The 12,812-nt window shown below is 59.4% G+C and overlaps 1 protein-coding gene across 2 annotated transcripts; it reads left to right on the top strand.

Moving 5' to 3' along the window:
- Positions 1–688: 688 nt before the first annotated feature.
- CARHSP1 (calcium regulated heat stable protein 1) lies at positions 689–11,143 on the top strand. Of its 2 annotated transcripts, XM_079718628.1 has the most exons (5): positions 689–721; positions 8,121–8,285; positions 8,966–9,088; positions 10,216–10,330; positions 10,773–10,941. In XM_079718628.1, the coding sequence occupies exons 2-5, from the start codon at positions 8,128–8,130 to the stop codon at positions 10,806–10,808; spliced, it is 432 nt and encodes a 143-aa protein (XP_079574754.1). In that variant the 5' UTR covers positions 689–721; positions 8,121–8,127; the 3' UTR covers positions 10,809–10,941. The 2 variants fall into 2 exon arrangements, with proteins under 2 accessions (XP_079574754.1, XP_079574753.1); XM_079718627.1 differs by lacking the exon at positions 10,216–10,330 and having other exon boundaries at positions 10,773–11,143.
- The last annotated feature ends 1,669 nt before the right edge of the window (positions 11,144–12,812 follow it).

Here is a 12,812-nt window from a genome sequence, read left to right as displayed (position 1 = left end):
AAAGAGGGGATATGTGTATACGTATAGCTGATTCGCATTGCTGGACAGTAGAAACTAACACAACATTGTAAAGCAACTATACTCCAATAAAAATTAATTTAAAAAAAAGATGAGAGTAAGGTCGTTTACCTGCAGACACAGAGGACTCAAGGAGGGAGTGGAAATTAAGAGCAAAACAAACAAAAAGAACGAAATCAACAGATTTCCCTTGTTTCTTTGTTCTTTCTTTCTTTGCATTTTTTGGGTTTTCTTTTCCTCCCTTCGGCCGCTCTCTCCATTCCTTCTTGTCATTCCTAGATCTCTTTCTTCGCGCTAAAACGGAGGTGCCCCTGGGCCGTCCGGATTCTGGAGCTAAGGTCAGGTGGGGGACCAGACCCGACGCCGTTGGCTTAGGGGAGGGACCTGCTCGGGCGTGAAGACCAGATTCTCTCCCTTTTCAGGGAGTTTTCTGGCCGGGGTACGGCACAGGCGTAAGACCGAGTCCCCCAAGGCCATGCGTCCGGCGATCCCGCCAGTCGCGCGCGAGGACACAAAGATCCCGCCAGGGCTGTGCTCCCGCCCGCCCCGCCCCTGCTCCAGACCGCAGCCCCATTGGCTGAGAGCTCCTGGGGGCGGGGTCAGGGGCGGGCGCGGCGAGCCCGCCCCGCGAACCACGCCCCCTCCCCAGCTCTGTTCCCGCAGTTCGAGCAGAGCAGCTTGGCTGAGCGGAGTGGATCGCCAGGTAGGGAGCTTCTCCGGGGACCCCAGGAGGGGTGTAGTGTGGTGCCCCCGCCCCGAGGGAGGCCCAGGAACCTCCGGGATGGGACCTCGGCCTCTTCTGCCGCCGCTGCCCCCATTCACCCCCCCTCTGCAGGGTCTTCCAGCTCGCCGGCAGAGGGCCGCGGGCTGAGTCTCTCTAGGCCCCTAGGAAATACCCAGGCCGCCTTGGCCTATTTGGGGAGCGCGGGTTACTCATCCCCCTCTGGAGAATGGTGGGTGTGGCAGCAGCTGGAGGGATGTGAGGCGGACGTCGGGATGCATTTCCCGCCTGGCCACCTGTTTTCTTCTGGCGGAAAAAAACCTCCCCTCCTCCTCGTCCCACCCCCGCCCGCCCCTCTTACCACCCTCCCCCTGCTTTCGCCTATGGGCTGGAGCAGGATGGGGTGACTCGCGGTGCGCTGGGGCGAGGCGCGGCGGGGGTGGGGGGCGCCGTTCGGGGCGGTGGAGACAGCCCCCAGCCAGGCCTGGCCGCGCCCGCTGTGGGCTCAGTGGTGGGACCTCTGCCGGGCTTGGCGGGGAGGTGGGCTGGGGGTATCCTGGCGCCGGGCGATTGGCCGCGTCTGGGGAGGAGGAGCCGCCTGGCGCTCGCCGGGTGTGTTTGCGTCTGGATGGGGGGTCCCCAAGGCCTTGCCGAGAAACTTCTTCCGCGCCCACAGGCTCCCTCCCGACAGCCTCACTGGCAGCCCAAGTTTGCAGGCCGGAAATGCAACGGTTTTTTGTTTTGTATTGATTTCTAACAAGGAAGCCCCTGGTCCCCACAGCTTGTCTGGGGTTGGAGTGGATGTGTGTATTGGGGTGGGGGACAGGAGATCAGCCCCTCCAGGCACGATCTCCGTTCCCACAGGCGGAGGTATCTCACTGCAAAATAGGAGGCTTCTCTGAGCCTTCGTCTCGCCGTCCGTAGACTGGGGATGTAACTTTTCCTATCATAATGGGGTGAGTGAGAATAAAAGGACATGGCTGACCCAGTGCGGGGAGGAACGTTAGCTACTGTTAACATTTTTTACGGGCTTTTTGGATATTTCTTGGTCTCTTCACTCCCTCATTGGAGGAGTCTTGCCCCTCCAAGGCGTTCGCCACCCTGAACCCAGGGAGAACTTGTAAAAACATGTTCAGATCAACCCCCGACTTAAAATCGTCCACTGATGCCCCCATTGTCGGTCAAGTCTCAAACTTTTCAACAGAGCTTTCTATTATCTTACCCCGAGACCCTCCCAGCCTCTTTCTGCCGTCCGTCCTCCCTCCCCCTGGGCCTTTGCCCCTGCAGGTCCCAGGAAAAACTTCCCCACTCCGCCTTTAGGACTCGAAGCAGCCGTTGCCTCCTCGGGGCCAGGGGCCTCCTCCAAGCCCCCTCTGTGCTCGCCTTCCCCGGGCGGACTTGATGACCGCGGTTCTCAAAGCTGCGTGTTTGTCACTCCCTCCCCCCACCCCCGCCCCCAGCTGGCGCAGGAGCCCCAGCAGAGCCGGAACTGGGGCCTGTAGCGCCGCCCAGCCCAGCCTGGAGTAGATGCTCGCAATGAGCTGAGCCAGGCCCAGCGCCGGGCTCTGGGTCCTGGGAGGGGACGAGGGTGGGTCTTTGTCTCACCGAGTGGCAAAGTCAGGGCATTTGGTTTGTGTCCCATCAGCAGGGACAGGAATGGGAGGGATTGTTCTAGATGGCCCCAGGCCTGACAGTTCTACCGTTAGCCGCTCCACCATTGTTTCCGAGCCTTTGTATCTGGCACCCCCTGCACAACATCCTCCGCACGACGTCCGCCGGGCTGGGGGGGCTGCACCAGGACTGTCCCATTTGACAGATGGGGAAACTGAGGCAGGGAGCGGTGAGGTCGCTTGCCAGGGGTCACAGAGGGAGTGGAGTGCAGAGTTAGGCCTGAGACTCAGGTCTGACCGAAGCCCTGGGAGAATGCAGGCGAAGATGGAATACAGGAAGGCTGGAAGTGGGGGTGATGGGGTGCGGAGTCGGCCCCTAGTTACGAACAAGGGCTTGGACTCCTCCCAGGAGGGCTGCCCAGGGTGGGAGCCGGCGGGCCCAGGGTCCTGGGCGGGGCGGGCGTGTTCGGGAGCGCTAACTGGGGGCAGTGCTGGAGGGGCGCCTCGGCTTCCCGGTCGCTGGCCCTCGGGTTTCCGGCTTCTTCCCAGCACTCTGGGGCGGCCGAGCCGTTCCCGGCTGGGCTTGCCCCCCCCTCCCCGGACGCGGGCATCGCGGGCTGCACCCTCCGTGCGAGTTCGTATTTCTCCCTGCTGCTGGCACTGCAGGCTCCAGCCAGGCCGCCCCGCCCTCGCGCCCCCTCCACTCGATTCCCCACTTCCCCCCACTCCGCTCCCTCCCCACTGACTCCCCGTCCCACCCCTTGGCCTCGGCCCTCTCTGAATCCCCGCCCCTTGAGTCCCCGCCCCCTCCCTTTCCCCCTTTCCCCCTCCCCTCTATCCTCGCTCTATTCCCTGCCTCCCTCGCCTGAGCCCCACTCTCCCCCGAACAATGGAGGGGAATGTGGCCCAAGCCCGCCTCGGGCTCCTCATGGGCCTTTCCTGCTTCCTGGACCCCACTGTCCAGCCTCCGCTGGCTCACCCAGCCCCACGGCCCATGTGCCCTTGCTTCTGCCGGGCTGGGGCTTAGCTGGGCTGGAGGCTGAGAAGGGAAGGGAGGCGTCTCTGTTGCCTCAGCTTACAGACGAGGAACCTGGGTGTACTAAGGTGACTTTGTGATTCATCTAGAGCCCCCCCACCAAAAAAATTCCCTTCCACCCTCTGATGCTGGTTGAGAGGTGGGCAAGGCAACCCGGTAACCCGCACTGCTCTTTTGTGTGTACTACTCTGTGTCGGTTGACCAGCATCTACCTTGCTGGGGGAACTCCTTAGAAATGCAGAATCTGGGACTCCACCCCCATCTTCAGAATCTACATTTTAGCACCGACTCTCTCCAGTGTCCTGTCCTGTTCCCTTCATGCGGGCTAGTAGTCATCCCCACCTGCCAGTAGTGGCCTGGCCCCGGGGCTGGGAGGTGTCTGAACGTGGTGCCCAGCCCTGGCCTCCCCCATCCAGAAACCCATGGAAGGCTCGACACCCCCTTTTTCAGAGTAGGCTTGGAGAGATCTGGCTTTGCTGAGAACCATGCTGAGAATGAAGCTCCCAACTTGAACTCAGCTCTTTCCCCTCCACCTCCCTGCCCTCAGGCGTCTGAAAGCTACCAAGAATGGAGCCTTGTGGAATGAACTGCAAACTCCTTCTCACTAAAGTGTAAATGACCGATAGCACTGCCAAGGATCCCCTCCCTGGAGTCAGCAACTGGCTACTTGGCTCAAGACAGACTTGTCCTTGATACGACTGGTGGGATTGGTGGGGTTTGAGGCCGAGAGGGCAGGAGGGGAGGGGGTTAGCAGGGGCTCTGCAGGATTGGGTCTCCAGTCCCTTGATATGTGGGTGGGTGGAAGAGGGGTCAGGAAGACCAGAGCCTGGTGCCCAGCTGAACTCTCTGAACCTTCCAGGAGGATGTGCAGGGCCTGTGGAAAATTCCCAGGCTATTTTGGACTGAGGCCCCCTTCCTGCCCTTTCCCAGGGTAAAGGCCCTGCTGGTGCCGGGGGTGGGGTGGCCTCACCCCGTCCACTGGTATGCACACACAGGCAGTGACAGGTGTGCATCCACGTGTGCGCCTGGCTTCAGACACACACATGTGCACACACACACCACACATGTGAGCAGAGCCAAACACGCCCACGCAATCCTGTGCACACACAGCCATACGCATTTACGCACATGCACACACACAGGTGTGTGCACACAGCTCAGCAGCCGTGGCATGCCTTGGGCATGACATTCTGTCTGAGTTTGCTGCAGCCCTGAGGCCCGTCCCAGGTCTGGCCTAGAGCCTCCTAGCAGACTGAGCCTCAGTTGCCTGTTTGCAAATGCCTTGCAGCTGTAGGGAGTTGAGGGGGTCCGGGAGGGGGGCTAGTGGCAGCGGGTGGGCCCTGCCTCCTCCAGGGTCAGCTCCAAGGCTCCCCTGGTGTTGCTGGGAGAGCAGTTGCTGGTTGGAAGCACCGGTGGCTGGGGATGAGGGTGGGGGGGGTGACTGCTACACACCCCCCATCTGTGTGTTGGGGGGCAGCAGCGGGCCCCAGAGCTGGCTCCTGGGCTACTGGCTCCCCCCTCCCCCAGCTGTTTTCCTTACAGCTGGACTTTAACCCAGGCCTCCGCACACAGAGGCCATGCACTCCTTCTCCCTGCCCCCTCCCCCATGCCGCTCCCCCTCCCCACGCAGGCCCCTGGGGGTGGGCTGGCTCTTGTCCAGGCCTGCTCCAGCTGCCCCAGCTGCTTTCAGCTCCGATGGCCCAGGGGAGGCGGGCAGGGTGGTGGTTAAGGCTCCTGTGTCTCCCAGGCCGGCACTTCCCTTCCCATCCCCACTCCGGGAGGCTCTGGTGCCCCCCATGCCTCAGTTTCTCCCACTGCCAGGTGCGCATGCGTGGAGCCCCCTGCTGCTGCTCGACTGTGCAAGGCACCGAGCACACAAGTACACATGAGCTCCAGCCGGGGCTTCGGGTCCTAATGCTAGTTAAGACCCTGCTCTGTCCCAGCCCCAGTGCAGGGCCCTAGCACGCGGAGGGACTCCATGCTGCCTTCAGGTTGCTCCCCGCTCAAGACGGTGGGCTTCCATCAGCATCTCTGCTGGACTGGGTATACTAGGGGAGTCAAGGGGGCTGGGGTGGAGAGAGAAGGGGGGCCCCAGTTTGGGCCTGCTTCATTAACCCAGGGGGAGGTAGGCCTGGCAGGGGACATGGGGACAGTCAGACAGACATGGATGTGAAGAATGAAGACACATGGGGATGATGGTGATGCCCTCTGACCCACCCTGCCTCTCACCTCTCACCCCTCCTTCCCCAGTGCCCCCCCGCCAGTCTCCTTGCTGGCCTTCAGCCACACCTGCCCTTGCCAACCTCAGGGCCTTTGCACAGGCTGTTTCCCACACCTGGAAGAGCCTCCCTCTGTTTTGTAAATGGTCCACTCTTTCTTACTGTCCGGGACCCAGCCTGCACCCTCATTAGAGGGGCACCCCAACCCTGCTACTTTTTATGTCCCTCTATGTATTTCTTATCAGCCCTTTCAGCAGTCTGTAATGGTTATTTATTTTTTGGCCACACCACTCAGCTTGTGGGATCTCAGTTCCCCTACCAGGGATTGAACCTGGGCCATGGCAATGAAAGCCTGGAATCCTAACCACTAGGCCACCAGGGAACCACCTGTAATGATTTTGTTTATATATTTATTGACCTGTTTCTTCTCTGGCTCCAAATTCAGCCGTGTCTCTAGTGCCATGAACAGGGCCTGACACCGGGCATATATTTGTTGAATGACTTTATGATGACAGTTATAACAATAATTGTAGCTGACACTTAATGCTCACTTGTTCTGGGCGGAGGATATGCAGAGTGCCTAACATGTATTACTTCATTTCAACTTCATGACAATGGTGTGAAGTCAGAACTATTAAAATTCCCATTTTCCTCATGCAGAAACCAAGGTCCAGAGAGGTTAAGTAACTTGCCCAAGATCACACAGCCGGCAGGGTGGGATTTGAAGTCAGATGTGCCTGACACCAGGGGAAAGAGGGAGATTGTGGATGCGGGGGAGGGCACTTCCCCGCCTCACCCTGGTGTCACCAGGACGAAGTGGTCCCACCTGCTGTCCTGGGTGGGGTTTTCCCTTCTCTGGGCCGGCCCCCTTCCCAGAACCCCAGACATTGAACATTCTAGGACTCTATGACCTGTACTGGTGGGTCATGCTGGAGCCCTGACCCCCGGCCAAGGAGCCGGGGCCTTTCTGGGGTGGCTGCAGCTGCAGCTAAGGGTCAGGAGGTAGCTACGTCACTTCCCCCGGGAAGCCAGGCGGTCCTCTCCCCTCCCAGCCAGAGGGAGCGGAGTCCTGAAAGGGGAGTGTGGGGGACTGCGGGGGACTGTGGAGACAATGGAGGGAGAGGTTTCCTCCTTTGTGGGGAGGAGGTGGCCCTTTCCCTGGAGGATGCAGGTTGAAAACTGGTGCCCTGGGGCTGCGTAATGACTATAGACCAGGCACACATAGGGCAGGGCTGGTGGACTGGAGGCTCCAGGCTGTCAGAGCTGCTAGTTTTTTCAAACTAGTTGGAAACCTAGATTTTGGGGCAAACTCCTGGGATGTTTAAAAGAGAGCTCGTATTTTAAATTTGAAAACCCCGTGTGTGAACCACACAGAGGCCAGCAGGGCTGCCCTGTGAACGGGGGTGAGGTCTGAGTCAGCCTCCTCCCCTGTCCTGGGGCCACAGGGCCCAGCTGTGCTCCACCTTGAGTCCCCATCCCCCTCCCTGAGCAGGTGCTGAGTGATGCCCACCCAGCTGCCCCACTGTGCAGATGGGAAAATTGATCCCAGAGAGGGGAAAGGACTCAGCCAAGGTCCTTTGGCTCCTGGGCTTTGCTCTTTCCTCGTGGCCTTGAGGCAAGGCCGCCAGTGTGTTGGGTACAGCGGCCACGTGCTGCTCTTGACACAGTTGCCAGAGCGAGGCAGGGACTATGGAGTCCGCTCCCTCCAGCCCCTCCAGCTGGGTCTGCCCCTGGCCTCTGATGCATGTCAGGGGTCACGGAGGGAATTCGATTTCTTAGCAGCAATTGGAGACTCGGGCTGTGTGGAAATTAACTTTAAGGCCTGGATCTGAGTAAGGGGCCTGGTGGAGATGCTGCCTTTGAAATGCCCCTGCCCCACAGGTTCCCACGCACTTAAATGCCGGGCTTCCCTCTCCTGGATGCAGGCCTGACTTGGGGTCTGAGCCTTCTTTGGTTTGTGTCCCGGAGTTTCCTGGAGGAACACTTGAGTGTTGGTCCCTTTTTTGCCTCTGCCTTCCCCACAGTATCCGGCACTTAGCTGGGGCCAGGAAGTGTTTGATGAGTGGCTGGAGTCATCTAGGCGGTTGGCATTGAAGCATCCCCACCCCCCCACCCCCGCCCTGCCTGCCTGCCTCCCTGCTCCCGCCCTCCTTCCTTTCCTTCCTTTCACAAGGATTTACCACGCCTGGCCCGGCGTGTGCCAGGGTCTGTGCTGGGCACTGGGAACATAGAGGGGGCCAATGGTGTCCTTGTCAGTGATGCGACCTGGCATTTCCGTAGAGAGCAATGATAGCGGGAGGCCCATGGCAGCTGCAGGAGCCCAGACCAGGCACCTGCCCCGCTGCAGTGAGCCGGGCGTGTTTCTGGAGCAGGTGACCTCCATGCTGAGTGAGCCTCGAGCCTGCATTCCACAGCCAGAAGAATGAGTCTCAGATGGCAGACACTGGGGTGGGGAGGCATCCGGGCGGCCCCTCCTTGCAAGGCGTGAGCCCCTGAGAGCCCCTGTCCCTCTCCAGGTCAGCCATGTCATCTGAGCCTCCTCCCCCGTCACAGCGCCCCACCCACCAGTCCTCGGCCGGGCTGCTGGATACCCAACAGGCCCGAGATCGCTCACCGTCCCCGCTTCGGGGCAACGTGGTCCCGAGCCCACTGCCCACTCGCCGGACAAGGACCTTCTCAGCGTGAGTGTCAGGCTTCCTGAGACAGGTCGCCTGCGGGGTCCAGAGAGCCTCATGTCCCTGTCAGATGGGAGACTCAGGGTTGGGAAAAGGCTGATGGTGAGAAAGTGGGCAGGCGCCTCGTAAAGTCTGTATGGTGCTGCTCCGGGCCCACTTGAGGCTGTCACGAGCTGGGGGCAAGGATTGGGGATGGCCAGGGGTGGGAAATCACTGGGGTCTTAAATCATCAGGCTTTAACGACACACAGGCCTCTTCCCCCGTGAGCCCTTGACTTCATCGGCTGCAAAAGGGGGACAGTAGCAGGGTGGCCACGGTGCTGCAGGGGACCCACACGGTGCCTGGGAGATGCAGAGCTCAGGCCAACGAGTGGAGGCTGCTGCTAGCTGCTGCTGCTAACAGCCTGCGGAGGAAGGGATGCTCAGAGAGCTTTTAGTCAGAGGGGGAAACAGGCCTGAGAAAACTCTGCCAGCATCATTCAGAGAGTCATTGTCACCAGGGTCTCTGTGAATGGCTCCCAGAGACGTGCAGTGCACAACCTGCACAGCTGTACGTGGTGGCCCCGGCCAGGACTCCCTGGGGCACAGCGTGGGTGGGCACTGGAGTGAGCTGGGTGTGTCCGGGAAGCCGGGGGCTGTTCTGGAGGGCTGGCGGGGGCCGCTCACGCTGTCCCCTCTCTCTGGCAGGACGGTGCGGGCTTCACAGGGCCCTGTCTACAAAGGAGTCTGCAAATGCTTCTGTCGGTCCAAGGGCCACGGCTTCATCACCCCGGCCGACGGCGGCCCTGACATCTTCCTGCACATCTCGGAGTGAGTCAGCGGCCGGCCTGGGTGGGCTGGGTCGGGCGTGGGTGCTGCCGTGGCCCGAGGAGGCAGGGAGAGCGTGTGACTCTGCTGGACGCCGGCTGTGATGATGGTTGTGCAGCCAGGTGTGTGTGACTCTGCTTGTGATCTGTGTGTGACGGTGTGCAGCGGCAGGGTCGTGAGCCCGTGGTGGTGGTGGTGGCAGTGTGTCAGGCTGCAGCGACTGCGTGTGCGCGTGTGAGTTGAGATCCGCTTGGGGTGGGTCTGAGTGCCCGTGTGGGTCTGGTGGGCGGGGAGGGGCGTCCCTGTGAGTCTGGGGAGCTGTGTTTCGCCTGGCGGCTGGGTTCCTGCGCTTCCTCGGGGGAAGCAGCCTGGTGAGGCGGGGGAGCTGCCTGCACTCTGCTCCAGGAAGGAAGTTTGGGGCTGGACCCTTTCTCCTGCCCCTTGCTCACTGACGTCCTTCCTTCCTGAGTGTTTGGGAACCCTGGGGCGGACGGTGGGGGGGACCCAGGGTGGAGCCCACACGTGCTTGGCCTTGGGGCTGGAAGGCGTCCAGCAGCCTGTGCTTCACTTCTGATCTAAGCAGCCTGCAGACCTGTGGGGATCCGATTGGCACCCCGACCCGCACCCCAACCCTTGACCTCAGCGGCAGCCCCCCAGTCTTTCTGACTGTGGCAGGCAAAGTCCTTATCCCACACAGCAGACCTGACAATACATAGAAACCATGTTTTTGAAATTAGGATCCTGTTGCACATGTCTGCTGGGATGGGAGAGTTATCCCTTCTGACCCTCCCCTAACATTCTTACACGCCGGGTCTTCAATAAACACCCGGTACAGCGTAGACATGAGGCTGTCGCTAGAGCAATGCCTTCCACGTATGTATGAACCATACGTGGATGTAGACATGTATCTCCACATTGCCTCTTTCCAGGAAGGATTTGTAGTGGTTGACAAGGATGCACACAGTGCACCAAAAAAATTAGGAAAGCTTGGGGTTGGGGGCAGGTAAGAAAGATGGGGATACTGTGATGCCTAGTTCCACTGCTAGAAGTGGGCTACACGTTTATTCCTGAGCTGCCTGGTGGCCAAATCAAAGAGGGCAGTACTGTTATTCTGTGATGTTATTCTTCAGTCAAGGCAAACCAGTTCCGGGGGAGCTGGCTGGTCTTGGTGCTCAGGATCTGAAGGGGATTTTCCTCCTGGCGTCTCATCAAGGGGACATCAAGCTGGGCACCTCCCTATCACGGGTGAGATGGTGACTCATGTCCCATAGAAAGTAAGGGAAAAGGACTTTCTGGAGAGCTCACTGAGGAGCTGAACGGCAGAGGTGTAGCCTGGTTTCTGGGACTCCTGGACAGGGCAGGGGGTCGGGGTGCTGCTCAGGAAACCCTCACCTGGGCCATCCCCCAACTCAGGCTCAGACTGCCTTTCCCTGCTCTTCCCTCCATCAGGCCCACGGTGCCCTAGTTTAACATGCCATGTGAGCATCCCCAGGGGGTGGGGCTCCATCTCTGTCTCAGCAACAGAGGTCCCAGGGAAGGAGCTGATTGGGTCTGGGGCTCCTCAGCCACGACCAGAGGGCCATGGTGGTGCCCCCTGGTGGCAGGGCAGGGGGGCAGTTCCTCTGCGAGGGCTGGTGTCCTGGCTTCTCTGAGTGCCGGCCCTGAGTGTTCTCTCCCCGCCCCACAGCGTGGAGGGGGAGTACGTCCCCGTGGAAGGCGATGAGGTCACCTATAAGATGTGCTCCATCCCGCCCAAGAACGAGAAGCTGCAGGCCGTGGAGGTGGTCATCACCCACCTGGCGCCGGGCACCAAGCACGAGACCTGGTCCGGCCACATCGTCAGCTCCTAGGAGAGGCCAGAGGCGCCCCTTCCCCAGGGCTTGGGGGAGACTCTGGGGCCGGAGGCAGGACCAAACTGGAGAGGACATTCTACCGCTTGAGATGGGGCTTCAAGGGGGGGAGTGTGGTCCCTTTCAAGTGTCTCCTGAAGGAAGGGGTGTGGGGTGCTCTCGGCCACCAGCACAGCCTCTCACCATCTGAAAAGCATTAAAAGCATTGAAAAAGGAGAGGCGCCCGCTAGTGGCTGAGTGGAGGGTCTGTCCGAGCCCCACCCGGGACGGGGTCGGGTGGTCTTCCCCAGCCCACAGCCCCTCATCCCTGCAGGAAGGCTCAAAATCCCCAGATCTGGCCCTCTGGGTAGTGACATGGACCCTGCGTGCTTTCCCGGGAGGAATTCCTGCCCAAGCGGCCCCCTTGTGTCTCTCCTCGGCCCTGGGCAGAGCAGGCTTTTCTTTCTGGTTCTCAGCTGGTTGTTCAGGGGGCTGGGAGGGGCGGGGAGTGGGGGGAGGTTGGTACCTTTGCAGCGGGAGGTGTCACAGCTGGGTGTCTGGGAGCCCGGAGTCCTCCACCTGACAGCGACATGCTCAGAGGTGAATCCTAACTCTCTTCGAAGCCTGGTCCTTTCTGTCCGTCTTCAGGTTGAGTGATCCTGGCTCAGCAGCCCCGTCACTGAGGTGGTGGGTGGGAGTGGGGAGTGTGGAGAGGGGAGGCTCTTTGTTTAAGACCAGACCTTTCTCCGGATCCATCTAGAAAAGAGCAGGTGGTTTGCTTCCTGACAGCCTGGTAAAGTCAGAAGGTGAAGGGGAAATACACCTTTGGTGGGGCTTTCTGGAAAACTGGTGTGAAGAACTGCTTAGGATTTTCTTTTTTTTTTTTTTATTTCGTAACTGAAGTTCTCACCAGAGCCAGCTCTGTTTGCACTTTGCTGCTGACATTGCAAACCTTTGTAGATATTTCCAGTAAACAAGTCCTTAGGATTTTCTTTGCTGTAGTTTGGTCTGGCTTTAGTTGTGTTTAAAAATAGCAATAGCTGGGAAATACGTCTTGAAATATGTGGCCTGTATGTAGTCAAGTGTCCATGTGTCAGTGCAGGGAGACGAGACCTTGAAAGACAATGACAGCCTAATCCAGTGTCTTAAATCTGAGAATTTCTGCAAGGGGATGGAAGGCCAGAACTATTTTGCTGAGGACTGGTGGAGTTGTTGTTTGTGTGTGTGTGTGTGTGTGTGTTTAAACTATAACTGACATACAACACTATGTTAGTTCCCTGTGCACAACACAGTGATTTGATATTTTCATACATCACAAAATGACCACTGGAGTTGTTTTAAATAGGCAAGTAGGTGTGTTGGTTACCAGTATGCAGTGAAACATCATAGTTAAAGGAAGTCCTGCCCCTCGAAGGGTCCTCCTGCCTCTGCCTTCTGCTGCCCCCCGGTGGCCTTCTCCCCTCCAGCCTTGGATGGTCTGTCCCCAGGTGGCCCTTGGAGACCCGTCTGTTGGGTACAGACCATGCTTCCAGAGCCACTTCCCAAGACCCGTGCAGGCTCCCAGAGGTTGAGAGCCTGCGCCTTCCCTCCACGTGCTCACCCAGGTGTCTCCACTGCCTTGTCCTCAAATTGGCACATGGTTGGGGCTCCGTGTGATCTGCCAGCCCGCCAGCGGGCTGGGAGTTGGATCTGCTCTTCTGAGCTAAACTTTGGGCTCTCTCGCTGTGCAGACTCCTTTGTAAATGGCTCTTGCTCTGTCCTTCCTGGTGACCACCTTTCTCAGTCAGAGCTGGAAGGGACCCCTCCCCACTCAAGCACAGAGTCTCAAGTTACAGAAACTCCGGAGGCTCTGGGAGGATGGACGGTGTTAGCGACGGAGCTGGGCACAGAATCCGGAT

Source organism: Hyperoodon ampullatus, assembly GCF_949752795.1.
Source record: "Hyperoodon ampullatus genome assembly, chromosome: 14".
Taxonomy (NCBI): domain Eukaryota; kingdom Metazoa; phylum Chordata; class Mammalia; order Artiodactyla; family Ziphiidae; genus Hyperoodon; species Hyperoodon ampullatus.
The sequence above is the reverse complement of the archived record's forward strand: the minus strand, read 5'-3'. Positions and strand labels throughout refer to the sequence as shown.